Genomic DNA, 27,214 nt, shown 5'->3' on the forward strand with positions numbered 1-27,214 from the left:
AAGTTTTTATAATAGAAATTTGCATATACTCCAGAATGTTATGAAGAGTGATCAGATGAATTGCATAGTCCTTCTTTGCCATGAAAATTAACTTAATCCCAAAAAAACCTTTCCACTGCATGTCATTGCTGTCATTAAAGGACCTGCTGAGATCATTTCAGTAATCGTCTTGTTAACTCAGGTGAGAATGTTGACGAGCACAAGGCTGGAGATCATTATGTCAGGCTGATTGGGTTAGAATGGCAGACTTGACATGTTAAAAGGAGGGTGATGCTCCATTGTTCTTCCATTGTTAACCAGCGTGACCTGCAAAGAAACGCATGCAGCCATCATTGCATTGCATAAAAATGGCTTCACAGGCAAGGATATTGTGGCTACTAAGATTGCACCTAAATCAACAATTTATAGGATCATCAAGAACTTCAAGGAAAGAGGTTCAATTCTTGTAAAGAAGGCTTCAGGGCATCCAAGAAAGTCCAGCAAGCGCCAGGATTGTCTCCTTAAGAGGATTCAGCTGCGGGATCGGAGTGCCACCAGTGCAGTGCTTGCTCAGGAATGGCAGCAGGCAGGTGTGAGCGCATCTGCACGAACAGTGAGGCGAAGACTTTTGGAAGATGGCCTGGTGTTAAGAAGGGCAGCAAAGAAGCCACTTCTCTCCAGAAAAAAAACATCAGGGACAGATTGATCTTCTGCAGAAAGTATAGTGAATGGACTGCTGAGGACTGGGGCAAAGTCATATTCTCAGATGAAGCCCCTTTCCGATTGTTTTGGGCATCTGGAAAAAGGCTTGTCTGGAGAAGAAAAGGTGAGCGCTACCATCAGTCCTGTGTCATGCCAACAGTAAAGCATCCTGACACCATTCATGTGTGGGGTTGCTTCTCATCCAAGGGAGTGGGCTCACTCACAATTCTGCCCAAAAACACAGCCATGAATAAAGAATGGTACCAAAACACCCTCCAACAGCAACTTCTTCCAACAATCCAACAACAGTTTGGTGAAGAACAATGCATTTTCCAGCACGATGGAGCAAAAGTGATAACTAAGTGGCTCGGGGACAAGAATGTTGAAATTTTGGGTCCATGGCCTGGAAACTCCCCAGATCTTAATCCCATTGAGAACTTGTGGTAAATCCTCAAGAGGCGGGTAGACAAACAAAAACCCACTAATTCTGACAAACTCCAAGAAGTGATTATGAAAGAATGGGTTGCTATCAGTCAGGATTTGGCCCAGAAGTTGATTGAGAGCATGCCCAGTCGAATTGCAGAGGTCCTGAAAAAGAAGGGCCAACACTGCAAATACTGACTCTTTGCATAAATGTCATGTAATTGTCGATAAAAGCCTTTGAAACGTATGAAGTGCTTATATTTCAGTACATCACAGAAACAACTGAAACAAAGATCTAAAAGCAGTTTAGCAGCAAACTTTTTGAAAACTAATATTTATGTAATTCTCAAAACTTTTGGCCACGACTGTATATTTCATGTATCGTGAACAGTGATCTTGTTCTGTCTTCTACAGTATTTTCTCCTCTTTGTATCTTCATAGTCTCTGGCCTTTGTTAATAGTCATTTACAGATTAAATATAATAATAACACAATATTTCCACACAAATGGCTATTGGGAAAATTATTGCAGTGCAGTTTGTGTGCAAGCACGGAACAGAAGTCTGAAATAAAACAAAAATGGCCGGTAGATTGGTGCATCTCTACTCCAGTGTATAGATTCAATAGATCTTTTGATCAATCATTGTTAAAGCTACAAAGTTACTTACCAGGATAAGTGTACATACTTCTGAATGTATTTGATCGGTCAGGTGGTTTATGGGTGTCATAGGCGCGGCTATGTGTGTGCACACTTTTCACACAGAACACAGCTTGAGTACTGAAAGGAGTTGTCTTTCAGGCCCCAAATGCTTTTTAATCGCTTGAATTTTTAACTTAACAAGCCTTAAAAACACATACAGTTGATCAAATGTCGTGATGATGCTGCAGTGGCCCGATTGGGCAAATGAAAAAAATCTATCAACTGTCTTTCACGCTGGCTCGGGCCATCGGACAATCCTTATAGTTGAGTCCTGGTGGTAGCCAAGGCTCACATAGTCATAGGCTACTACTGTTAAGCCGGCTGACATGTTATCCAATGCTTACATAGTCATAGGCCACTAGTGTTAAGCCGATCGGCGTGGTAGCCTAGGCACAAATAGCCATGGGCCACTAGTGTTAAGCCAGTTGGTGTAGTGTCCCAGGCACACATTGATAGTAATACATGCAGTTCATATGACTCTTCTGAGCAGCAGCAGCAGAAGCATAGCAGATATATTCCACCAAGATAAAATGCATTAACATTGTCATGTACATTACCATGCCAATCCCTCCACTGCTCAACATTCAAATACTTGGCTAGTGTTAGCTGTAGCAGTAGCAGTGCACTTTAAACCCTTCACCTTCCCCAGCTCAAAATGTAATTGGACATATAAATGCAGTCATAAATAAAATGTTCATTTTTAAAATTTTGTTGAGAATCCTTTACAGGCAATGACTGCCCTAAGTCTGGAACTCATGGACATCACCAAGAGGGATTCTGCCAGGATGCTGCCAGGATTCTGTCTAGAACCAGAAAATCTGAGCATATCACACCAGTCCTCAGGTCCTTACACTGGCTTCCAGTTACATTTAGGATTGATTCTAAACTACTTTTACTCGTATATAAGTCACTAAATGACCTAGAACTGAAATATTTTGCAGATATGTTCACTGAATATAAACCTAACAGAGCACTCAGATCACTAGGATCGAGTCAGTTAGACATACCAAGGGTTCACACAAAACAAGGGGAGTCTGCCTTAAGTTACTATGCTGCCCGCAGTTGGAATCAGCTTCCAGAAGAGATCAGATGTGCTAAAACACTAGTCATATTTAAATCTAGACTCAAAACCCATCTGTTTAGCTGTGCATTTATTGAATGAGCACTGTGCTATGTCCGAATTGATTGCACTATATTTTCACTTTTTTTTAATGTAAAATCATTTTCTAACTGTTTTTAAATTCATTTTAAGTAAATGTTTTAATCATTTTAAAAGTTTTAAAATTGCTTGTTTTATTTTTGTTATTATTTATTTTAGATAATCTTTATGATTATCTTACTTTCTTTAATGTAAAGTTATTTGAATTACCATTGTGCACGAAATGTGCTATATAAATAAACGTGCCTTGCCTTAACGGTTCCGGTAAAATCGTTTTAAGGAAAAATGCACAATACTCTACTACTCAAAGCTCAATACTGTTTATTACTTACTGTCAACTTAATTTAAAGGTTGGCAATGTCAAACTTCAACATATATTACAGTATACAAATTTTCATGTTCCGATTCCAGTTCCATTTAAATGAACTATTATTATATTTTTTACTATTTTCCTTAACTAAATTTAGTGTTGCTGGAAAGTAGTAAGTAATGTTGAGTAATGCTAGTCCATCAATCATGTGCTTCAGCTTTGAAGTTTTTTACACTATCAATAACATTTTGCCAAATATTCCCTTGAGGTTTAAGACACTTGTTCATTTCCCTAAATTAATGAACTATAAACTGTTATACTTATAACCATGTATACACACTCACCATAAAGCCCCATGTTACAAATAATAATAAAGGCAGGAGATGGTGTGATGCAATGAGTGGTTTTCACATTTTTAAACATTTAAAATGCATGAAAATTAATATTTTCTATCACTTTGTTTATCACTCTTGAAATGACCTGTACGCTAAATTGTCTATCCCTCATACTTACATAACAATAGCAGTCTATTTTATTTAGTGGTCCAAGTTGAAGTCAGTATGTATATTAATGACAATATGCAAAAAACATCAGAACATGGGCCCAAGGCTGCTCACATCGCTTTGTCACGTGTTGCACCAGAACCGTTTTTAGAACCGAAACTTAGAAATTGCTCACGGTTCCGGTTCTTTAAAAAAAAACAGAACCGGTTCTGAATAAGAACCAGTTTTAGGTTCCCAAGCCTAACTATGAAGCACCGTCCAATCGACCTTGCTCCATCTGACTGAATCTGTGCAGAGAGTACATCCCTGTACACTTAAGATTTCTTTTGGCTGCTTTTGTGTTCTGTCACGTCATCAGTAAACACCAGTAACCCAGTGCCACTGTAAGCTATGCATGCTCATGCCATCACACTGCTCCACAATGTTTCACAGATGATGTTGTATGCTTTGGATCATGAGCTGTTTCAAGCCAAGTCCATACTTTTTCTTCCTGTCATTCTGGTAGAGGTTGATCTTAATTTCAGCCATCCAAAGAATGCTTTTCCAGAAGTATTCTGCCTTTTTTTTTTTATGTTTTTTGGCAAAGTCTAATCTGGCCTTGTTTGCACCTTGTGGTGAACACTCTGTATTTGTTTGCTTAATTGTAGACTTTGACAGTGACACCTACCTCCTGGAGAGTGTTCTTCTCTTGGCTGGATGTTGTGAAAGAGTTTTTCTTTACCATGGAGAAGATCCTCCGATCATCCAACACTGTTGTCCTCCATGGACATCCAGGCCATTTATTTTGTTGCTGAGCTCACCAGTGCATTCTTTTTTTTTTCTCTCTCTCTCTCTTTTCAGAATGTACCAAACTGCTAATTTGGCCAGTCTGAATGTTCCTGCTATCTCTCTAATGCATTTGTTTTGTTTTTGAAGCCTAAAAATTGTCTGTTTAACCTGCATGGAGAGCTCCTTTGACCTCAAGCAACAGCTTCCAAATTCAAATGGCACATTTAGAATCAACTCCAGACATTTTACCCTCTTAACTGATGCAGAGGTAACGAAGGAATAGCCCACATCTGTCTATGTAATGGCTTTTGAGTCAACTGTCTAATTATTTATGCTCCCTTTATGGAAAATGAGAATATTGTGATGAGAATACCCTCAAATTAAAGCTCAGAGTGTGCACTTTAAGCACATATATAACTGTAACTTGAATATGTTTCGGTCAGCAGCTAACATGAATAAAAAAAACGTGCCTGTGTCCAAATATATATGGACCTGACTGTACATAGATTTAACATTAAGATTAATATTCTGGATGTTTTCTCATGGAGGCAAAATATATAAAAAACACAGTTGTCTAATGAATTAAAAAAAAAACAATGGCTTTGCCTGTAGTGTCTCGCTTAAAATAATTTAAGAGAAGGTAGCTTTAATTACATTCATGATGGCTATAAATAAATGATTAGACATAGTAAAGTTGTGTAAGTTTGTGCATTTACTCACAGGTGTAGCGGAGGTACTGGTGAGGGGTCATAAATGTACCGGCCTTGTGTATGTCTATCGTCAATTGGTACTGGAGGATGAAAAGCAGGAAAGAACTGAGGTGTAGCTGTAAAATGAAAAAGAGAGGGGTTTTTTTGCATTTAAATGCTTAAACACAAAGACCATGATATACAGTTAATTGTTTAGTAAGTGTGCATTCACATAATTTATTGCAAACAAACTAAAAATATATTTAAGTACACTCAAGCAAACACAAAAATAGGTGTTCATCACCAATTCAAAGCTAATTAGCAAAAACATCTTCTGTATCCTCTATACTATGTCCTACATGTGTTTGTATTCACATACTATAGGCAGTGTTGGACTGTGTGCTGTACTGCATTAAAAATAAAAAAAATAAAACAACTTAAAAAAAATGATTCATCACAACCATCAGAGAGAAGGTGGGAAAACCTTATAAAATCCAGAGCTAAACATTAAAACGATTAGATAAAATTAGTTTATAAACAGTTCTATTTAGATCTGATAGAGGGGGTATAAATAAGTGCAATAAAGTATCAAACATCAGGGGTCCTGATCAGAGAGGTGTGAGCTGTGACATTTTTGCTAATAAAATGTTATAATAACATGGTAATCTGATACACACCCAAAGTAATTAAGAATTACAGTGGGCTCTGGCACTGTAACAAGGCAGGGTGCAGAAGCAGACATGTTTTTAGCTTGTAAACAACTGGCATCTATGTGCCAGGGTGTTTAAGGGCTGTGCCCAGGGACCAATGCCCAACATCTGTGTCCAGTGCCGCACAATACAAGCTGCCAAATGCAGCATTAACACCAGGCAGCCATGCATTGAGTGCCTCAGATTTGTAAAGTCCTGTTTTACCTCATTCCTCACCTTGAATTAAGAACTTTTATCGTTAGCGTTCCATGTGACGGCACTCAGAAAGCTAATTGGTGAAACTGCAAGTACCGCAGCTCTCATTCCAACACTAGACCTTGAGAAAATCACATCCAATAAGATCAAAAAGTCCAGAAAGCCAGAAAGAATTTGACACTTGACCCAAATGTGTTTTTGAGAGCTGTATTTCTTGTCCTTGAACTGAGAAAACAAATAAAGAACTCAAACAGGGATGCATTAGAAAACTGAATTCATGACCAGCTGCATGCTAGAAAACACATATAAACATAAATGAGATATATGTTTATGCAATATGTTTATCTGGTTTAACGTAAAAAACAAATATATATATATATATATATATATATATATATATATATATATATATATATATATTTTTTTTTTTTTTTTTTTCCCTTCTTCTTTTTTTTACATAATGTACATTATTGTTTCTCCTCTATGCCATGCCTTTCAGTAATGAGTCGATTGTTACAAAGCTCATCATTCTGAAAAGCGAGGTGTGCTCTGATTGGCCGAATACCTCAAGTGTGTGATGGAAATTTTATGCCCCTTAACCTTTTATGCCGTGTGTGCCTAAAGGGTCTGATAAAATGTCAGGACACCGGCGCAATGAGACAAAACCACTAAAAACACACTACAAATGAGCCATTTGTTGCATCAAGTGGGGACATACTGTAATGATTTCTACTGTCTTTTTATGTGTTGCGTTGCATATTGCGCTGCATAAACATAAAACCATGTCTGCATTTGTGATCGGAGTAAGGACAAACAACAAACTCTGACAGATACTCTACACTGGTTTGAATCATCAGTTGCAATCCTTCACATATCTAAACTTCCTTACAGACTGTGAGTCAGAAGTGCCAGACTGTCCTTGCAAAGTTAGATTTGCCCCACTTTATAGAAACAGACACCGGCATTGTAGGCTACTCTCAGAGGAAACAGTCCTTGTCCTCCACAAAATGCGCAGCACACATCTGAATATTTGGGTTGGACTGTTCTGGAACAGTGTTGTAAATAAAACTTAACCACTGATTTCTAGTTGTGTCCTCGTAGGACAGCCAAACAAAAAAGTTTCACTTTAACAATGAAACACAGCATCTCCACAATATGGCGCAAGCGGAAACAGCGAGAATAAAAGTTACACCTTCCTTCTTTCTGTGAAAATTTGGGTGGCCATATGCAAATCTTCCCACATCCTGATGTAGACATGTGGGGGCATGTTAGAATGAGCCGTTTTAGGTAGGAGTGGTTGATGTTTATAAAGATTATCTCTTTGAATTAACTTAAGTCTTTGCAACTTTACAGATCTTCCTTATGCACCAAGAGCTTGTAACACTCCAAAGAGAAAGGAAAAGATTTTAATCGCATCATATGACACCTTTAAACATTGAAGTTACATACAACTGCATCCTCTAGAGGTCATTTTGGGGAACTCCTTCAGCATACATCTAAACACGACAATAACATTGGCAGGCAACAGCCTGTGATGTCATCACTTGGCGCGACCACAGTATAGTCATCCTCTTCTTCGTCTTCAAGGACTATTTAGTTTAAAGAGCATTTCCGAATGCACGAAAAATTATTATTATTCTTTACTATGACGAGCACTAGTAAGGCATTTAAGAAGTGAGTGGATCCATGTCCTCGTTATTTAACACCTGACACAATCTTTGCATCTTTTGTTTGGGAGAAGAGCATGCAAGCGATGTCCTCGAGGGGGCAGCTTGCGTGCACTGTGAGCTTTTTTTTTTTTGAAAGAGCCTCACTCTCATTGTCTCTCTTCTTAAAGAAGGAGGGACAGCCATCGGTTCAGGACCCTCCGCTGCTGAGGCACGGAGGAACATGAGCATGTGGGGATTGCAGATGGACCCGGCTATGAGATAAAAAAGGGTCTTTCCTTTTTGTGCTAAGCAGTCACAGACAAGAGTGAGATGCTTGATGAAGATGCTATTTCTCTTACATAATCTGATCCAGTGGCTATTGCTCTACTGGCTCAAAGTCAGGATGAGCAGGAAATGTCAGATGAGGACGAAGCAATGGACACTGAGTCGTCCCAATCCTCCTGCTATACATATGATGAGCTGCTTGAGGTTATGGATTGCTCCACAGCGAGTGTTGACTTGCCGTGGAAGTGGGCCAAGAAAGTGATGCCTCGAGGAGGCCTCAACAAGCGTTTTCTTTCTAACCATAGTCCTCCAGCTCAGGTGACCCTTCCATTCCTTCCCGATCTTTTCTCGGGAAAGTCCCTTCTCATCTCACATCCAGATTCCAGCATACGAGTTATGCAAACATCGAAGGGATGCGTGATAATGGTTATGAAAAGATGCCCCCTTATGCTGGCCTGCTATCTTTCTATGGGGGAGACATCTTCTCTTAACCTGTTAACCTGTCCCCCCATTATGGGACTCACAGCTGAAAGTGCTCAACCTAACTTAAAATTGTAACAGTTTCCTACTTCAGTGTGTTACAAACATGATTTTAGTGTCTTTGGAGAGAAGACCCTTTGGGCTTCACTTTTATCAACCAGATTTGATAATGCTCAAAATATTAAAAGTTATAGACACTGAAGTGCCTTGAATTATTTTTACCACACTTAAATATGTTTTTATTTGATATAAAAATACATTAAGTCCTGGAGCAATCTAGAAAAGTAATGGGTTGATAGTCACATGTCTCATGAGTTTCTATTTCAAATCTGAATCAGATATCATGAAAAATGAGACTCCTGCAAATATTTTTATGAGACTAGACCCCCCCCCCCCAAATATAAAAAACTATTATTTACCAACTGTATTGAAGGCTTCTACAAACTATTTAGTCATTAAACATACCATTGCATTGTTTTTTTTTTTCAATTATAAAACATTAGACAGAAAATTACAAACTCTTGACAAACTATATACCATTATAAAGATCTGAGCCTCAAGCATCAACGAAAGATTGCTATTTTTCAATGGAAAGCTTATAAAGATCGTATTTGCTAAATTTGTGTTTTTGAATTTGTAGAATCGTCGTAATGACGAGTCATAAACACATCCACAGCTGTAAATCCTGTTTTAGTTAGAAAGGTAAGGGTCCACTGAACGACATCCCACAGAGCATGTTTAGTCCAACGAAGCAATAGCATTGTAGTATGGATGATAATTCCTTTGTTTACGTTTCAGTTCTTCAGGGACAGAACTGTTATGGAATAACTCATGGTCAGAAACTGCGTCTTAGTGGTAAAAAAACGGCATGGTTTTGTAGCGGTGTACAGTGTCACAAACAGAATGAGACGATCCACTAAAAAAGAAAGATAGACGAAAGATAGTTTATTTGAATTCTGGTGCTCTCTTGTGACGGCTTGTGACGCACCTGTCATCTGATGGAAGCGGAACTTAGCCTTTTTCTTTGTTTGTTTTATTTTTCAACAGTTTTCATATGTGTGAGTGTGTTTTATGTTGAATGTGCCTGTATCTGCATGATTACCATCTGTTTGAGTGCAAATCAGCTCGCTATTACTGTGTAATCACAGCTATCGATGTAAACACATATATATATATGAATAGAGAGTAGTTTATTGACTTTATGGCGCATTTGTGTTATTACCATCTTTATAACTGGCCATCAGCATATCAGCACGCGTTTTCATTGTTATTCATTGTAAATGTTGCATTTCTAGCAATCTCAGGATGTTCTGTAATTGGCATACAAAGTTAAATCTTTTTTATTTTTCTTAAATTATTCTTATTGTATTTTTTTAGTGCTCAAAGAAATCAATTATATGATGTCTAAGTTTCTGTCTAGTGTTTTATAATTGAAAAAAATTTCAATTTGATTGGCTAGACATAGTCTCAAAATAATGTTTGCAGGAATCTCATTTTTCATAATTTTTTCTTCAGATTTGAAAAAGAAACTCCACCTCAACCCATTACTTTTCTAGATTCCCCCAGGACTGATTTAATGTACATTTATATCAAATAAAAAATAAAAAATAAATCAGTGTGGTAAAAAAATCTGGTTTATAAAAAGTACAGCCCAAAGGGTTTTCTTTCCAAAGACTCCAAAATTATTTGTGTAAAACACTGAAGTAAGGAACTGTTACAATTTTAAGTTAGGTAGAGCATTTTCTGCTGTGAGTCCCATAATGGGGGTACTGGCTAACAGGTTAAAGGGATACTCCACCCCAAAATGAAAAATTTGTCATTAATAATTTGTCATTAACCCCCCATGCCATTCCAAACCAATAAAAATGAAAACACACATGAGGAAGTGAATGATAGTTCTCCCAGCACCCTTTTATACTGTGGTCGCGCCATATGATGATTTCACAGGCTGTCACCAGCTAATGTTATTGTCATGTTTACATGTATGCTTCAAACACCGCTCAAGCTGAAGACGTTCCCCAAAGCGACCTCTCATTGTCTAGTTCCATTCTCAGGGAACCATGGTTACATACGTAACCTGAGACATTATATATATATATATATATATATATATATATATATATATATATATATATATATATATATACAGTACAGACCAAAAGTTTGGACACACCTTCTCATTAAAAAAAAAAGAGTTTTCTTTATTTTCATGACTATTAAAATTGTAGATTCACACTGAAGGCATCAAAACTATGAATTAACATATGTGGAATTATATATGGAATTATATACATAACAAAAAAGTGTGAAAAAACTGAAAATTTGTCATATTCTAAGTTCTTCAAAGTAGCCACCTTTTGCTTTGATTACTGCTTTGCACACTCTTGGCATTCTCTGGATGAGCTTCAAGAGGTAGTCACCTGAAATGGTCTTCCAACAGTCATGAAGGAGTTCCCCGAGAGATGCTTAGCACTTGTTGGTCCTTTTGCCTTCTGTCTGCAGTCCAGCTCAGCCCTAAACCATCTCGATTGGGTTCAGGTCCGGTGACTGTGGAGGCCAGGTCATCTGGCGCAGCACCCAATCACTCTCCTTCTTGGTCAAAAAGCCCTTGATGCCTTCAGTGTAACTCTACAATTTTCATAGTCATGAAAATAAAGTAAACTCTTTGAATGAGAAGGTGTGTCCAAACTTTTGGTCTGTACTGTATATTTAAATATATATATATATATATATATATATATATATATATATATATATATATATATATATATATATATATATATATATATATATATATTAGTCTAATTATAACTCATTATCTCCATCTTTCTCCTCTTTTATCACTCCACACAAAACATTTACTCTCTGTACATTGTACAGCACTGCTTTAACCCTTTACCAGTCACCCCCCGTTTTTTGGCATGGAGACCTCACATTTTCTCTCTCATTTTTCAGCACTAGTTTTTATAGCCTCCATTCCTTTGTTCAATTGATAATAATATTCTGTTCATCTTTTATGTAAACACTTGTTGCTCGCCTTGCTCCTCAAAAGTTGTATGCTCCCATATGCAGCTTCCTCCACTCCAGCATGGCATGAGTCACCCATTCCAGAGACACTCTGCACTCTGTCAGTCCTTCTATCCCAAATACCTCTCTGTTTCTTCATCAACCTCCTCTTCCTGTTTTGTATTAACCCCAACATCTTTCCACACCTATTCTTTCACTTTTTGTCTGGTTCATTTTATCATGTGGGTCTTTGCTATTCGCTACTTTGCTTCTCTCAGCCTCACTCAAGTGCAAGTTTAGCTTCATAAAATACTGAAAAAAATCTAACTTCTTAAAATATGTAAAAATCTGGTCATGATTTGATCTTCAGTTGGATATTTAATAGTATGTATGGTTGCTAATAAAACAAGCTAGCTAGCAGAAACTTGAAATTGTTTTCTAATCGTTTCTAAAATGTTTGGTGTAATGGTAATGACAAACGTACTAGAGGAAATTGCTTTTTAAAAAATACACATTATATTAATCTTAAGTTTTCATAATTTTATTTTAAAATAGATGTAATTTTAAGAATTTTTTATATGTTTTGCATAAATTTTTCTTTATTTTTTCTTTTTCTTTTCTTGTTTTTATATCTTTTTATAATTAGCATTAAATGATAATTCAAAAAAAAAATGTCTTAATGCTTTTTATTGGTTGATATTTCTTATGTTTTGGCTGTGCAGCACCTTGGTCAGCACACATTGAGGTGCTATATAAATTAACCTGACCTGATCCGACCTAATAAATGTATTTTTGTTTAACAAAATTGTCTGGGTAGGGGACAAGTAAAATAAAATAAAATAAAATAACACCTTAATAGAAATTCTTAGGTTCTTAGTAACTTTATTTTTACATTAATTTAGAGGTTTTAATAAATGTATAAATAAATAAATTAATAAATAAATAAAAATACATAAAGCTAAAATAATCCTAAAACTATAATAACACTTTTGGTCTCCTTCATGGATATTCATGGACTTTCATGCATTGAAATGTGTTTTTCTGCATGAATGACAGATGTTTATTTGACTCGCTCTTGTTTACCTTCAATATTTTGGTACAGGTCTTTTGGGTTGGTACACAAATGTGCCGAATAAATAATTCAATTTTTCATAGGAAATTCATACATTAAAAGCTCCTTTGCCACTCTTTTATATGGCATGCCATGACATATCACTGTATAAATGCCTCAGTTCTAGCCTCAGTTCTCAGCTTGTTATTTGCTATTTTTTGAAACATTAGACAATATATTTCATTATATATTTTTTTAGAATTTAATGTTGTTTACTTTACCCAGTGATGTCTTAAATAATGTATGTAAAAATAAATATTTTATGAAAGATTTACTCTTATTTTATTTCAACAGCAATTTTAATCTGTATTTAGTTAATAATAATAATAATAATAATAATAATAATAATAATAATAATAATGATAATAATAAAAACTTCTTAAATTCTGCAATCACTGAAAATGGGAATTAAGTAGCTTTCTTTCTTAAATTTACTGGTTTAATTTAAACTATTTCAAATACATGCTTTAAATTTCAATCTACCATTCCCAGCACCCTTGCTTTTGAACTACCCCTTTTTGTATCCGTGCATAATTCAGAGGGCAATTTTTTGCTGTCATTAGTCCTTGCTGCATTCATTAAGACGCGATTATAAAAAGTTTTAATGAAAGAGATGATTAAAGGCAAACTTTGACCAGACTCATTATTTTATGGAGCACAAACATTCATTTAACAGAAAGGAGAGATTTAAAAATACCACAATTACAGCTTATTATTTTAGGATGATGATAGAGCCTGGAGCATTTACTAAAATCAGTACCATAATAATTTTATGAAGACTTACTTTTTTTATTTCCTTTTCTCATCCTCTCTCTTAAAGTTTCATTACATATGCTCTTTGGGGATTGGAGTAATGTTATGTAAACTCCCTGATTGAGAGGTAATTATATTGTGACCAACAAATCAGATTCCGAGAACAATAACTGCTTCTGTTCTTCTGTCACTTAAAAAGTCATAAGTGAAGCCAAGAAGATAAAACTTTCCCTGATTAACAGTATAACATCATTGACTATCCTCCAAACATTTCCATCTCCAATAGTATCCCTTACAACAACAAAAAAACAAAAAAACACACACATTAAAAATACTATATATATATATATATATATATATATATATATATATATATATATCTTTTATTTTTGGTTCTTGCTGATACCGAGTACCGATACCGATATTTTTATTGCATTTATAAATTTTTTAACCCTCTGATGGTCTTCGTTTCTGTCCACACTCGTGTTTTTTGAAAATAACTTTGAATTTTGTAACAAGATAATAGTTTTTTTTTTTACAAATGTAATTTTACTCTGTTTGTTAATGTTTTTACTCAACATTTGTGCAGTTTTTGGAGGATTTATGATATCTTTTAAATTTCTATAAATAAATAAATAAATATTTATTTAAATAGGCTTTTTACAAAAAAACAGCATTTGATGTAAAATTCACTTTATAAAAGACCCAGATTTCTAACTTTCATTCATGGGGATAACATGGATAATTGTAAATGATTTAATGTAACATTTATACCCATTATTTGGAAAATGCAGTTTTAAAATATAAAAAAAAAATCACTTTAACCACTAGATGGCTATAGAGCTCCACTATATGCTATTTGCTATTTGACTACCTGAAAGATATATTTTCACAAGTTGGATTCAGTTGGATTCATATCTAAATATTATAAAATCACAATTATAACAAAAATAAAATAATTTTTGTCAAAGTTTAGTATTTTTTTTACTATGCATTGTCAATGCATTGCAAATGTCAATGCATTGCAGGCAGTAAGCATGGTAAACCGCATGACTTCTGTAGACGGGGTTGGAGCAGGTTTGTGTGTGTGTGTGCGCTCTAAATTGTTTTGTCCCATCCTGTCATCTCTCTCTCACTCTCTCTCCCTCTTTGGTGGTTCTGCATTTTGCATGATTTTTTTGAAATAATTATAAGAGAGCAGTTGTTTTATATCCTCACAAGTGTGTGTGTGTGTGTGTGTACACATTGTCGGTGTCAGTGTCACCACTTTATACTTGCGTTGGCTCTGCATTTTGGATGATTTTATTTGACAAATGATAAGAGAACAGTTTTTATAGTCTCAAAAATTTATTCCTCTATATGTGTGTGTGTGTGTGTGTGTGTGTGTGTACGCGTGTTGTGAGCAATATAATTTAGCATTGTTTTTTGCATTGGTGGAAGTGTGCCACTTTATTTGTGCCATTTCTGTCGATGTGTTCTGCGTTGTTTCTGATTTTGATGATGAATTTAGTCTTATTTTGATTGCGGGGTCTCAAGACCATGAGTGTCACAAATTTTGTCACGCTAACATAAAAACAGATATCATTCCAATTTTTTTTTTTTTTTTTTTGTAGATCTAGAAAGTGTTGAGAGCCGTAGAAGGTTTCATACCATTTGGACAAAGGGAACATTTTTTTTAATTTGAGCAAAAGTCATTTGGGGTTAGAAAAGACCCCAGAAACCATACAGAAACCAAAAGAGTATGTATAAGCTGTATAACTTCATTTATTAAAAAGATAGTCAAACCAAAATCTATTCAGACACCTTCAAACTTTCTCACATTATCACAGTTTATTTTCTATAGTCCAGAAGATGGTAATAAAATATGACAAGAACTCAGAGTTAAACTTTGCCAGAACAAATTCAGCTTGATAATGTTAGATAACTGTTATAGAAAGGTATGTAATGGATTACAATCAACCAAAAATTATTCAGAGAGCTGTTAGTATGACAATATTTACACAACTATCAATACTTAGTAGGGGAACCCTTAGCCTTAATGACTGTAGTCAAGACCAGATGCCAGATTTGGCCGGGCAACATATGTTCACAGTGATATCGGTGATGCCTCCCCAGTCTCTTTAAACTTCTGTGACATCGTTCAGGTTGGAGGATTCAGATTCACCAATGTCTACAAACCTCCCAGTCAGCACTGGGATCAAGGCATGCTTTCAGCTCTTATGCATCCCGCGGCATACATGGGTGACTTTAAAAGCCATCATCTTGAGTGGGGCTTTTCAGAACCTGATGAGGATGGAGAGGCCTTGGTGGAATGGGCATCCAACAGTGATCTCGTTCTGACCCATGATAGTACATTCTATTTGGCAAGATGGCAAAAGGACTACTCACTGGACTCACTGGAGGATCACATCGACCGGTGACCTCTACTTCCTGTTGGCCTTCTGTAGCTCCGTGTAGCTGTTTTTATTTATTTTTTTCTCTAGAATCTTTATCTTACTATCACTCTCTGTTTTTTAAAGTGGTAAAATATAACTTAATTCACACCATATTTCTGAAATTATCGATCAATCTTATCAGATTAACTTTGATCATTCACTTTTATTTTATATCCGTGAGTGCAGTACACCTGCAAAGCGTTAGCACTCGTTAGCTTGTCATTAGCGTTTTCATTCGAACCTATCGCTGTTTTCTTTTCTCCTCTCGCTCCAGTTTTTCACAAGTTCATCAAACAACCGCAGTAAGAATTTTCATCAAGCACGGTGAGTAATGGCTTCTCCCGTCATTGTTACTTGCACCTCTTGCCACATGTACAGTTTATCTATCTCTGTCGCTGATGAGGGATTCACATGTGATAAATGCAGGGAAATAGTTAGGCTGAAAGAGAAGATTTCAGAATTAGAGACACGCATCCAAACTTTAATTGAGGACAGTAAGAATGTTAGGGCTCTAGATACGGCTTTGGATGCGTCTAGCTCAGGGATTCCTGTACATTGTTCGGTTCCGGAAACAGAGCCCCTGCAGCAGGGCAACTGGGTGACGGTGAGGCAGCGTAGTCGTGGGTCAAAACACCGCTCCTCTGTTCCGATCAAAACATTAAACAAAGTGCTCTAGTTATTGGTGATTCTATTGTAGGAAAAAGTGAATATAGAGACACCAGCCACCATAGTCAAATGTTTACTGGGAGCCAGAGCGCCTGACATCTTGGCAAATTTAAAAGTGCTGGCTAATGCTAAACGTAAATACAGTAAGATTGTTATTCATGCCGGCGCTAATGATGTTCGACTTCGCCAGTCAGAGATCACTAAAAATAACATTAAAGAGGTGTGTAAACTTGCAAGCACGATGTCAGACACTGTAATATGCTCTGGTCCCCTCCCTGCTTACCGTGGTGATGAGATGCATAGCAGATTGTCATCACTCAATGGCTGGATGTCTAAGTGGTGCCCACAGAATAACATAGGTTTCATAGACAATTGGATGAGCTTTTGGGGCAGACCTGACCTGTTTAAAAGAGATGGTCTTCATCCCTCCTGGGGTGGCGCCACTCTTCTCTCTAGAAATATGGCAAATAGTCTTAGTGTTTATACTTGAATAACTGGGGCCCAGGTCAGGAAGCAGACAGACTGGCTAAACCGACCGTCTGCTAGCTGCCTCCCATCACAGTGGTCAGTTAATTCTCAGCATATAGAGACTTTTTCACCTAGATATCACACTATAGAGACTGTGTCTGTTCCCCGAACTAGAAAAAACAAAAAAAACGTCCAAACCAAGTTAAGATTAACAATTTAATTGAGGTTCAACAAATAAAAAACAGAAGCAATATGGATAAACAAATGATAAAGCTTGGCTTATTGAATATCAGATCCCTTTCTACGAAAACACTTTTTGTAAATAATATGATCACTGATCATAATATAGATGTACTCTGTTTGACAGAAACCTGGCTAAAACTTGATGATTACATTATTTTAAATGAGTCCACCCCCCAAGATTACTGTTATAAACATGAGCCGCGTCTAAAAGGCAAAGGTGGAGGTGTTGCTTCAATTTATAACAACGTTTTCAGGATTTCTCAGAGGGCAGGCTTCAAGTATAACTCGTTTGAAGTAATGGTGCTTCATATAACATTATCCAGAGAAACAAATGTTAATGATAAATCCCCTGTTATGTTTGTACTGGCTACTGTATACAGGCCACCAGGGCACCATACAGACTTTATTAAAGAGTTTGGTGATTTTAAATCCGAGTTAGTTCTGGCTGCAGATAAAGTCTTAATAGTTGGTGATTTTAATATCCATGTTGATAATGAAAAAGATGCATTGGGATCAGCATTTATAGACATTCTGAACTCTATTGGTGTTAGACAACACGTTTCAGGACCTACTCATTGTTGAAATCATACTCTAGATTTAATACTGTCACATGGAATTGATGTTGATGGTGTTGAAATTATTCAGCCAAGTGATGATATCTCAGATCATTATTTAGTTCTGTGCAAACTTCATATAGCCAAAATTGTAAATTCTACTTCTTGTTACAAGTATGGAAGAACCATCACTTCTAACACAAAAGACTGCTTTTTAAGTTATCTTCCTGATGTAACCAAATTCAGAACACCTCAGAACAACTTGATGATGTAACAGAAACTATGGACTCTCTCTTTTCTAGCACTTTAAATAATGTTGCTCCTTATGCTTAAGGAAGGTTAAGGAAAACAGTTTGACACCATGGTATAATGAGCATACTCGCACCCTAAAGAGAGCAGCCCGAAAAATGGAGCACAGCTGGAGGAAAACAAAACTAGAGGCATTCCGTATTGCTTGGCGGGAAAGTAACATATCCTACAGAAAAGCATTAAAAACTGCTAGATCCGATTACTTTTCTTCTCTTTTAGAAGAAAACAAACATAACCCCAGGTATTTATTCAATACAGTGGCTAAATTAACGAAAAATAAAGCCTCAACAAGTGTTGACATTTCCCAACACCACAGCAATAATGACTTTATGAACTACTTTACTTCTAAAATTGATACTATTAGAGATAAAATTGCAACCATTCAGCCGTCAGCTACAGTATCACATTAGACAGTGCACTATAGACCCCCTGAGGAACAGTTCCACTCATTCTCTACTATAGGAGAGGAAGAATTGTATAAACTTGTTAAATCATCTAAACCAACAACATGTATGTTAGACCCTATACCATCTAAGCTCCTAAAAGAGGTGCTTCCAGAAGTCATAGATCCTCTTCTGACTATTATTAATTCCTCATTGTCATTAGGATATGTCCCCAAAACCTTCAAACTGGCTGTTATTAAGCCTCTCATCAAAAAACCACAACTTGACCCCAAAGAACTAGTTAATTATAGACCAATCTCGAATCTCCCTTTTCTGTCCAAGATACTAGAAAAGGTGGTATCCTCACAATTATATTCCTTCTTAGAGAAAAATGGTATATGTGAGGATTTCCAGTAAGGATTTAGACCGTATCATAGTACTGAGACTGCTCTCCTTAGAGTTACAAATGATCTGCTCTTATCATCTGATCGTGGGTGTATCTCTCTATTAGTTTTATTCGATCTTAGTGCTGCGTTTGACACAATTGACCACAACATTCTTTTGCATAGACTTGAACACTTTGTTGGCATCAGTGGAAGTGCATTGGCATGGTTTAAATCGTACTTATATGACCGCCATCAGTTCGTAGCAGTGAATGAAGATGTATCCTATCAATCACAGGTGCAGTATAGAGTACCTCAAGGCTCAGTACTAGGGCCGCTACTCTTTACGCTTTATATGTTACCCTTGGGAGATATCATCAGGAAACATGGTGTTAGCTTTCACTGTTATGCTGATGATACTCAGCTCTATATTTCTTCGCAGCCCGGTGAAACACACCAATTTGAAAAACTAATGGATTGCATAGTCGATATAAAAAACTGGATGACGAGTAATTTCTTACTGCTAAATTCTGAAAAAACAGAGGTGTTAATTATAGGACCTAAAAACTCCTCTTGTAATAACCTAGCACACTGACTAAGACTTGATGGTTGCTCTGTCAATTCTTCGTCATCAGTTAGGAACCTAGGTGTGCTATTTGATCGCAATCTTTCCTTAGAAAGCCACGTTTCTAGCATTTGTAAAACTGCATTTTTCCATCTCAAAAATATATCTAAATTACGGCCTATGCTCTCAATGTCAAATGCAGAAATGTTAATCCATGCATTTATGACCTCAAGGTTAGATTATTGTAATGCTTTATATGGTGTTTTTTCTGCACGCTTAGTAAACAAACTACAGCTAGTCCAAAATGCAGCAGCAAGAGTTCTTACTAGAACCAGGAAGTATGACCATATTAGCTCGGTCCTGTCAACACTGCACTGGCTCCCTATCAAGCATCGTATAGATTTTAAAATATTGCTTATTACTTATAAAGCCCTGAATGGTTTAGCACCTCAGTATTTGAATGAGCTCCTTTTACATTCTAATCCTCTACGTCTGCTTCTGTTTCTCTCTTGTTCCGAGGTCACCGTGCCCACCAGATCCAGTCTGTGTCCAGATCAGAGGGTCACTGCAGTCACCCGGATCCAGTACGTATCCAGACCAGATGCTGGATCAGCACCTAAAAAGGACCTCTACATCCCTGAAAGACAGCGGAGACCAGGACAACTAGAGCCACAGATACAGATCCCCTGTAAAGACCTTGTCTCAGAGGAGCACCAGGACAAGACCACAGGAAACAGATGATTCTTCTGCACAATCTGACTTTGCTGCAGCCTGGAATTGAACTACTGGTTTCGTCTGGTCAGAGGAGAACTGGCCCCACAATTGAGCCTGGTTTCTCCCAAGGTTTTTTTCTCCATTCTGTCACCGATGGAGTTTCGGTTCCTTGCCGCTGTCGCCTCTGGCTTGCTTAGTTGGGGACACTTCATCTACAGCGATATCGTTGACTTGATTGCAAATAAATGCACAGACACTATTTAACTGAACAGAGATGACATAACTGAATCCAATGATGAACTGCCTTTAACAATCATTTTTGCATTATTGACACTGTTTTCCTAATGAATGTTGTTCAGTTGCTTTGACGCAATGTATTTTGTTTAAAGCGCTATATAAATAAAGGTGACTGACTGACTGACTGACCATCCCCAGTCAGCTAGCCAGATGGTGTTGGAAGACTTCCCTCATAGTCAGCATAGACCTTTGCTCATCCACATAGGACTCCAATTGCTGATCATCCACGGCTCATCCAAGAAGTGCTGGAACTTCCATAAAGCTGACTGGGACTTGTATAGTAGCAAGCTGGAGAAGAGTTTTGTAACCATCCCTTCTCGCTGCATCACAATTGAGGAGGCTTACCAACGTTTCCAAGGAGCAATTTTCAGTGCTGCTGCTACAGGCATCCCCTGTGGATGTAGGCCAGTCTACACACCGTGCTTGGATGTCGCATGAAGTACGAAGGATCTGGAAACCCAGACATTGCCAACCATCTAATTGAATCCCTGGATGATGCCAGAAGTAGCCAATGGAAAGAATCAGTGGAAAAACTCAACTTCACCCACTGCAGTCGGAAGAGTTGGAGTCTGATTCGATGACTGGGTGCATTTCAATGCCCATCAGTGCCAGACACCTTCTCCAGGTGGCAAAAGCTCCACTGTCGAAACTACATTGTCAGTCTGTGTGCAACTGTGGGCAGTATCGTCGCTTGAAAACAGTCAGACTGGAGGGTGACTGCCCAGAGGAATTCACAGAGTTACAACTGGAGGCGTGCTCTGTACGGTGAAGGACAGCTCTGCCACAGGATATGACAAAATCCTGCCAAAATTTCTTAAACATCTTGGACCCAAGACTAAATCATGGCTCGCTTCGTTTTACATGTAGTCAGTTCAAGAAAAAAAGATGCCACAAACCTGGCACAAGTCATCACTATCCCGAAACCCGACAAGGACCCAAATAATGCAGCTAGCTACCACCCAATATCCTTGCTACCAGTGTATTTCAAGATACTTGAATGCTTGATCCTTCACAAAATCAGCCCAGTCTTGGAGAAATCGAATGCGATTTTCATGTGCATCTCGTCAGTAAAGGCCTGTGATTAGAAGTGCATCTCCAGCACATGCGTTCAGATCAGGATTGCCAGGTTTTCAAAACAAATCCTGCCCACTTGCCTCTCAAAAGTACTCCAAAACTAGCCCAATCGCGTTTCCAGGAGGGCAACGTGCGCTAAGCTGCTGTCGAATCACAACACAGGAACCGCTGGCACAATCAGAACTCGTTATGATTGAAGGATACGTATTTCTGAAGGAGGGACTTTATAGAACAAGGAAGACATCAGCCCATTTTAATGACAGTGAAAACAGCTGTATACAGATAAGTGAATTGTGTGAAAAATACTGTTTTTTTACACGCTAAACGTGAACACATGTTATATTGCACACTGTAAACACAATCAAAGCTTTAAAAAACACAAAAAATGTGACCTTTAAACCTCTACCCTCCCAGAAACGCCCCACATCCCACACCTATCCCATCGCACCCCAGGACCCAGATAAATACAAAAGTAAAACAATATAAGATCAAATAGATATATATAAAATATATACAAACAGAATTGGTAATAATATTAACAACAGAATGACATATTTAGACTAAATAATCAAAAAGTATTCGAGGCTATGGAAATCCAATTCTTCCACATAGATATAGAAGCAGGCTTGTGTTGTTAGACCATGCAGAAGACAGTTCCTGGTATAGTATTTCCAATAAGGAATGAATCCAGTGCTAAGCAGAAATGTCACAAGGGGGTTTCCAGCATTGAACTTGTAATTTCTTTGCCACAGTCAAAGCTGCTAGCCAAAATTACTGTTCTTTCTCATCTTTTTTCTAATACTGATATTTGTTCAAAATATTTCTTTTTAAGTCTAGCAGAAAAGGAAATGGCTTTGTTCCCTTTGTGGTCAAGGATCGTCACCAGTCCCAGATTATTATTGTTTCACTTTCACAGCACGTTAAACATCACTCTCTTACTTGATCTGGAAAAACTGTGCTTCAGTTGAAAGTTTAAAGACTCTAGCTTCAATATCTGACCAATGTTTTGATAAAACATTGTTGCAGTGACAGTTATTTAGTAATTTATGTCAGAAGTACAAAATAATAAGCGTTTTATTTGTGTTCACATAGATTCAATGAACAGCGTCAATAAGAGTTTATGGTCCAAAGATGCATGCACATGGAGATATATTGATATATTTACTCATGTTTACTTTACTATATTTCTTCTAACAGAATCATAATTTCTAATCATTTTCCACTGATTTACGCGATCTGATGATAAATAGCCTCTCCCAGTGCTCTGTGTGTGTGTGCAGTCCTGCATGCTTGCACTGTGACTCAGACTCTGATAGGTCCTTGTCAGTCTTTAGAGTGTCATAACAAGACAACGTCACATCATGTCACATGCTTCCTGTACACTTCCGCGTTGATACCTGACAACAACAACCCAGATACACCTCTGTACCACGAACAGAGGTGGGTAGTAACGAGTTACATTTGTTTCGTTACATTTACTTGAGAAATTTTTTGGGGTAACTAATACTTTTCGGAGTATATTTAAAAATGGGTACTTTTACTCTTACTTGAGTACATTTTTGGGGAAAAATCTGTACTTTTACTTCGTTACTGTGGGCGACGCTCCTCTCGTTACTTTATCTTAATGCAATAAATGTTATAAATGCTTCTGTTTATTCCAAACGCGCCGTCTACTTTTCTCTGGACAATGAGCGATGCCCATTCGCGAATGATTCATTCTTTTGAGTCAATTCTGTTCAAAGGCTTGATCAAAGCAATTGGCAAACGAGTGAATTGGTTCATGAATCAGTTTGAATGATTCGTTCAGTTCCTTGCCGCGTGCGCTGAGTGTCTGAAGTGGTTCACTCACAGTTGTAACGTTTAAGAACATCAGCAGCGTTGAAAACGTGGCTATGGAACTACACTGAAAGCAAATCTGCAAAGGCTATTATTTGCTTGCGATGGAGATCCTTATTAGATGAACACCGCATGTGCTGTCTACTGTTTAACAGGTAATAACTTAGGCTACATTAGATTACAGTACACGATACCACTGTGACATTAGTTTGTTGTACGTGTGTGGCTTATAACAGAGGTGAGTCAAGTTGAATGCAGCTTCCAAAAGACAAAAAATAGCCGATTAAGATTTTATTAATTTTAATACAATCACACCGGTGCGAGTACGTTCAGCAAGTCATATCATCAGCTGCTAAATTCAGATCTGTGATCGCTTGCTGGCGCTGAGCCAGAGATAGATGCGTTTTTACAGCGCTGCGCATTATAACCAATCACACACGATTCTGTTGAGCTTTTGATTGCAATGGCCAATCAGAGGCATTCAGATGAGTCATTGCTAAAATGCCGGTGCTTCCTTCACTCGCTCGCTGACTGAATATCTCTTTCTGGCGAATTCTCTCGTCAGAAACAACAAAATGCAGATGTGTGTACGAATCTATAATTGAGATATTGATTTCACAGTGTTAACAGTTTCAGTGATTTTAATGGGAGTTTCTGAGAGTGATTGAACTCCAGACTGTCAGTGAAAATGATTTTTAATAATGTAAATGTTATTTGCTCTCTTTCTGAACAATGAAAGATTAGTAGCAATTTTTATATCACATTAACTTCAATGTTAAATTCACATTAAATATAAAGTCAGTCGTATTAAAAAAATGTTATGGCATGACACCTATATCTGTTACTTAAGTAAACAGACAGGGTTTTTATAATAAATTACATAAATTGGAGTAAAGGCTGATGAAATATATACATTTATACACACACACATATATTACATACATTTTATCTATATATTTAAATAAAGACAGAAGGCAAAAGGGCCAACAAGTGCTAAGCATCTCTCGGGGAACTCCTTCAAGACTGTTGGAAGACCATTTCAGGTGACTACCTCTTGAAGCTCATCAAGAGAATGCCAAGAGTGTGCAAAGCAGTAATCAAAGCTAAAGGTGGCTACTTTGAAGAACCTAGAATATGACATATTTTCAGTTGTTTCACACTTTTTAGTTATGTATATAATTCCATATATAATTCCACATGTGTTAATTCATAGTTTTGATGCCTTCAGTGTGAATCTACAATTTTCATAGTCATGAAAATAAAGAAAACTCTTTGAATGAGAAGGTGTGTCCAAACTTTTGGTTTGTACTGTACATCTGAAATGCTAACTTGTGCAGCGATGTAAAAGGCTATAAATAGCATATTTTTACAACAGTAAACGACCAAATTCCACCCTTGATCGCAAAAGGAAGTTATAACAAACACTCGATCTGGGTTTAAAGTGAGTTTTGAGCAAAAGTGTACTAATCTCAATTCGTACAGCTGAGTCTTTACTCATTTTCAAGAAACAGCTAAAGACTCATCTTTTTCGCCTGTACTTAACCAACTAACACTAGCACTTTTCCTTTTCTTGTCTTTTAATTTAAAAAAAAAAAAAAAAACCTACCTGTGCGTTCTATACTAGATTAACTGAGACTTGTCATGGCACTTGTATACTGTTGTTGTTCTCTTGTTGACCTGACTGCTTCTATTGTTCTCATTTGTAAGTCGCTTTGGATAAAAGCGTCTGCTAAATGATTAAATGTAAATGTAAATGTAATAATTTCAGAAATAGTCTGATGTAGCTTGATGCTAACGTTAGTTCTAATGCAGCTAATAGCAGGTGCATTTCTCCTTCATAATGCATTTTTTTCATAATAATTCACACAAAATGTTTTTTTTTTGTTGTATTTTTATAGTAAGGCTTTTAATAAAAATGGGGTAAATGTATACTAAGATTGAAGTGAGATTGGAGCTTTGTGGTTTGATAAACCTTGAAATACCACAAGAAAGGCAAAAAAATGGCAGAATAAAAACAAAAGAATAATGATAAAAGAATAATGCGGATAATGTCTCAGGTGTGAAAGACTCATTTCGTGAGAACAATAGAATCATGAATGGGGCATTATCCAGAGCCAAACATATAGACAGAGCACATATGAGAGCTCACATGTGACTTTACATGAGATGAAAAGTGTCATACATCAATCTGATTAGCCTTCTCTAAAAACACACATGACATGGCCTTAGAAAATATTTCATAAAATTAACAGTTTTACAGATTATATTATACAATTTCAAATGAAGCATTGGTAGACTTGTGTCTTTAGCTACACCACGTTTCTAAACTCATATCCTACATCAACAATTTTTTTTATAAATTTGAAATATATGTTTTTAATTTTTTTAATGTTTGAGCTTATATATCTCTATTATCATAACAGTCTGAGTAATTCTGATTCTTGAACAGTAAACTTTGAAGTGTCAAATTTGTGAACACATGTTGATTATGTATCAAGTCAGAAAGATTCATGAGCAGAAACCTTTTTATTTTGGTTATGTCATTTCTGTCTCCATGCCAGAAATGGGGGGGGGGGGGCTGGTAAGGGGTTAAAAAGCCTTTGATAGATGCCCATAGCATATCATAAATATCCCATAGCATATCATAATTGAGTTTTGATTTAATCTGGTAAATTCAGTCAGTTCTGCTCTCAGTTGAGAAAGAAAGTCCTCGTTTTGTAGAAGCAGAGTATTAAATCTCCAACGGGACAGTTTACAGGATGTCTTGATCTGGATATGTGCTAATGTCATTGTTCAGGGTGCTTCATCGGCTTCCCTGTTGTCTGTGTCCTGTCATTGTCTGCAGCTCGTGACCTGGGCAATCAGTGCTGATACATCGGTGCTGGTGTGTGCAGATCACGAGCTGATTGCCCTCACCTGTTTCTTGTTCCCATTTTCTTTTATATTCCCTGCTGTGTCTGTCCCTTGTTGTCAGTAGATTTTGTGTTGTCATTGTGACTGGCCGTGTGCCCTAGATCCTCTCGTCTCGTTTTTCCTCAACCCGTTGGGCATTGCACCAGAGGCGGTCTCCACAGCCTGAGTCCGCAGGTGACTTTACGGACGGCTCTGGGTGTTTCACCAGTTTTTGGCTCGTGAGTGTGTCATCACATGTTGGATTATTTTTGGATTTTCCATTACCTAATAAACTGTTGCACTTATCCTCTGCATTTGAGACCTCTCTCTTCTCCTCAGACAGCAAGGCACGCTGCTGGGGAGACAGCAGGAGGAGATCACCACTACTCATCACACCATCTCGGAACTTTTGCTTCGGCTGGCCCAGCTCACTGAGTGGCTTGATCAGCTCATATTGCGCAAAACCCATCCGAACCAGAGACAGCTGCATTCCGTCATGCTGAGCCTCGTCTCAATCTATCTGCTCCTTACTCCGGTGAGCCCAACTCATGCCGTTCATTTTTATCATTATGTTCGCTGACTTTTTCACTCCATCCCTCTTGGTTTCCCACGGAGCAATCTAGAGTGGCATTCACCATCACGCTTTTAATCGGACGAGCAAGAGACTGTGACTACAAAGAGACTACAATGAACATAAGTTTTGCAGCTAGTTTAAGGAGTTTTCAGAAGAGCTCTGCAAGGTATTCGATCGCTCTGCTCTTGGGACGGAGGCGGTGCGGGCGTTAACTTTGCAGCAACAGGGAGGTCAGTCGGTGTCAGAGTACTCCATAGAGTTCCGCACTCTTGCCTTGTCATGCGGATGGAATGCCAAAGCGCAGTGGGATCATTTTCTTCACGGGCTGGCAGACTACATCAAGGACAAGATTTATTCTCTCGAACTGCCGCCCAGCCTCGATGGTTTAGTCGACCTCGTC

General features: G+C 37.4%; 1 protein-coding gene across 1 annotated transcript in view; it reads right to left on the reverse strand.

Annotated features, from left to right (window-relative positions):
* LOC132115958 (transcriptional activator GLI3-like) overlaps positions 1–27,214 on the reverse strand; it is a 340,310-nt gene that overhangs the window by 147,168 nt on the left and 165,928 nt on the right. The window contains exon 4 of the mRNA XM_059524402.1: positions 5,264–5,369. Coding sequence (XP_059380385.1) covers positions 5,264–5,369 — 106 coding nt within the window. The remainder of the gene's footprint in view (positions 1–5,263; positions 5,370–27,214) is intronic.

This window comes from Carassius carassius, chromosome 35 (genome assembly GCF_963082965.1).
Source record: "Carassius carassius chromosome 35, fCarCar2.1, whole genome shotgun sequence".
NCBI classification, from domain to species: Eukaryota; Metazoa; Chordata; class Actinopteri; order Cypriniformes; family Cyprinidae; genus Carassius; species Carassius carassius.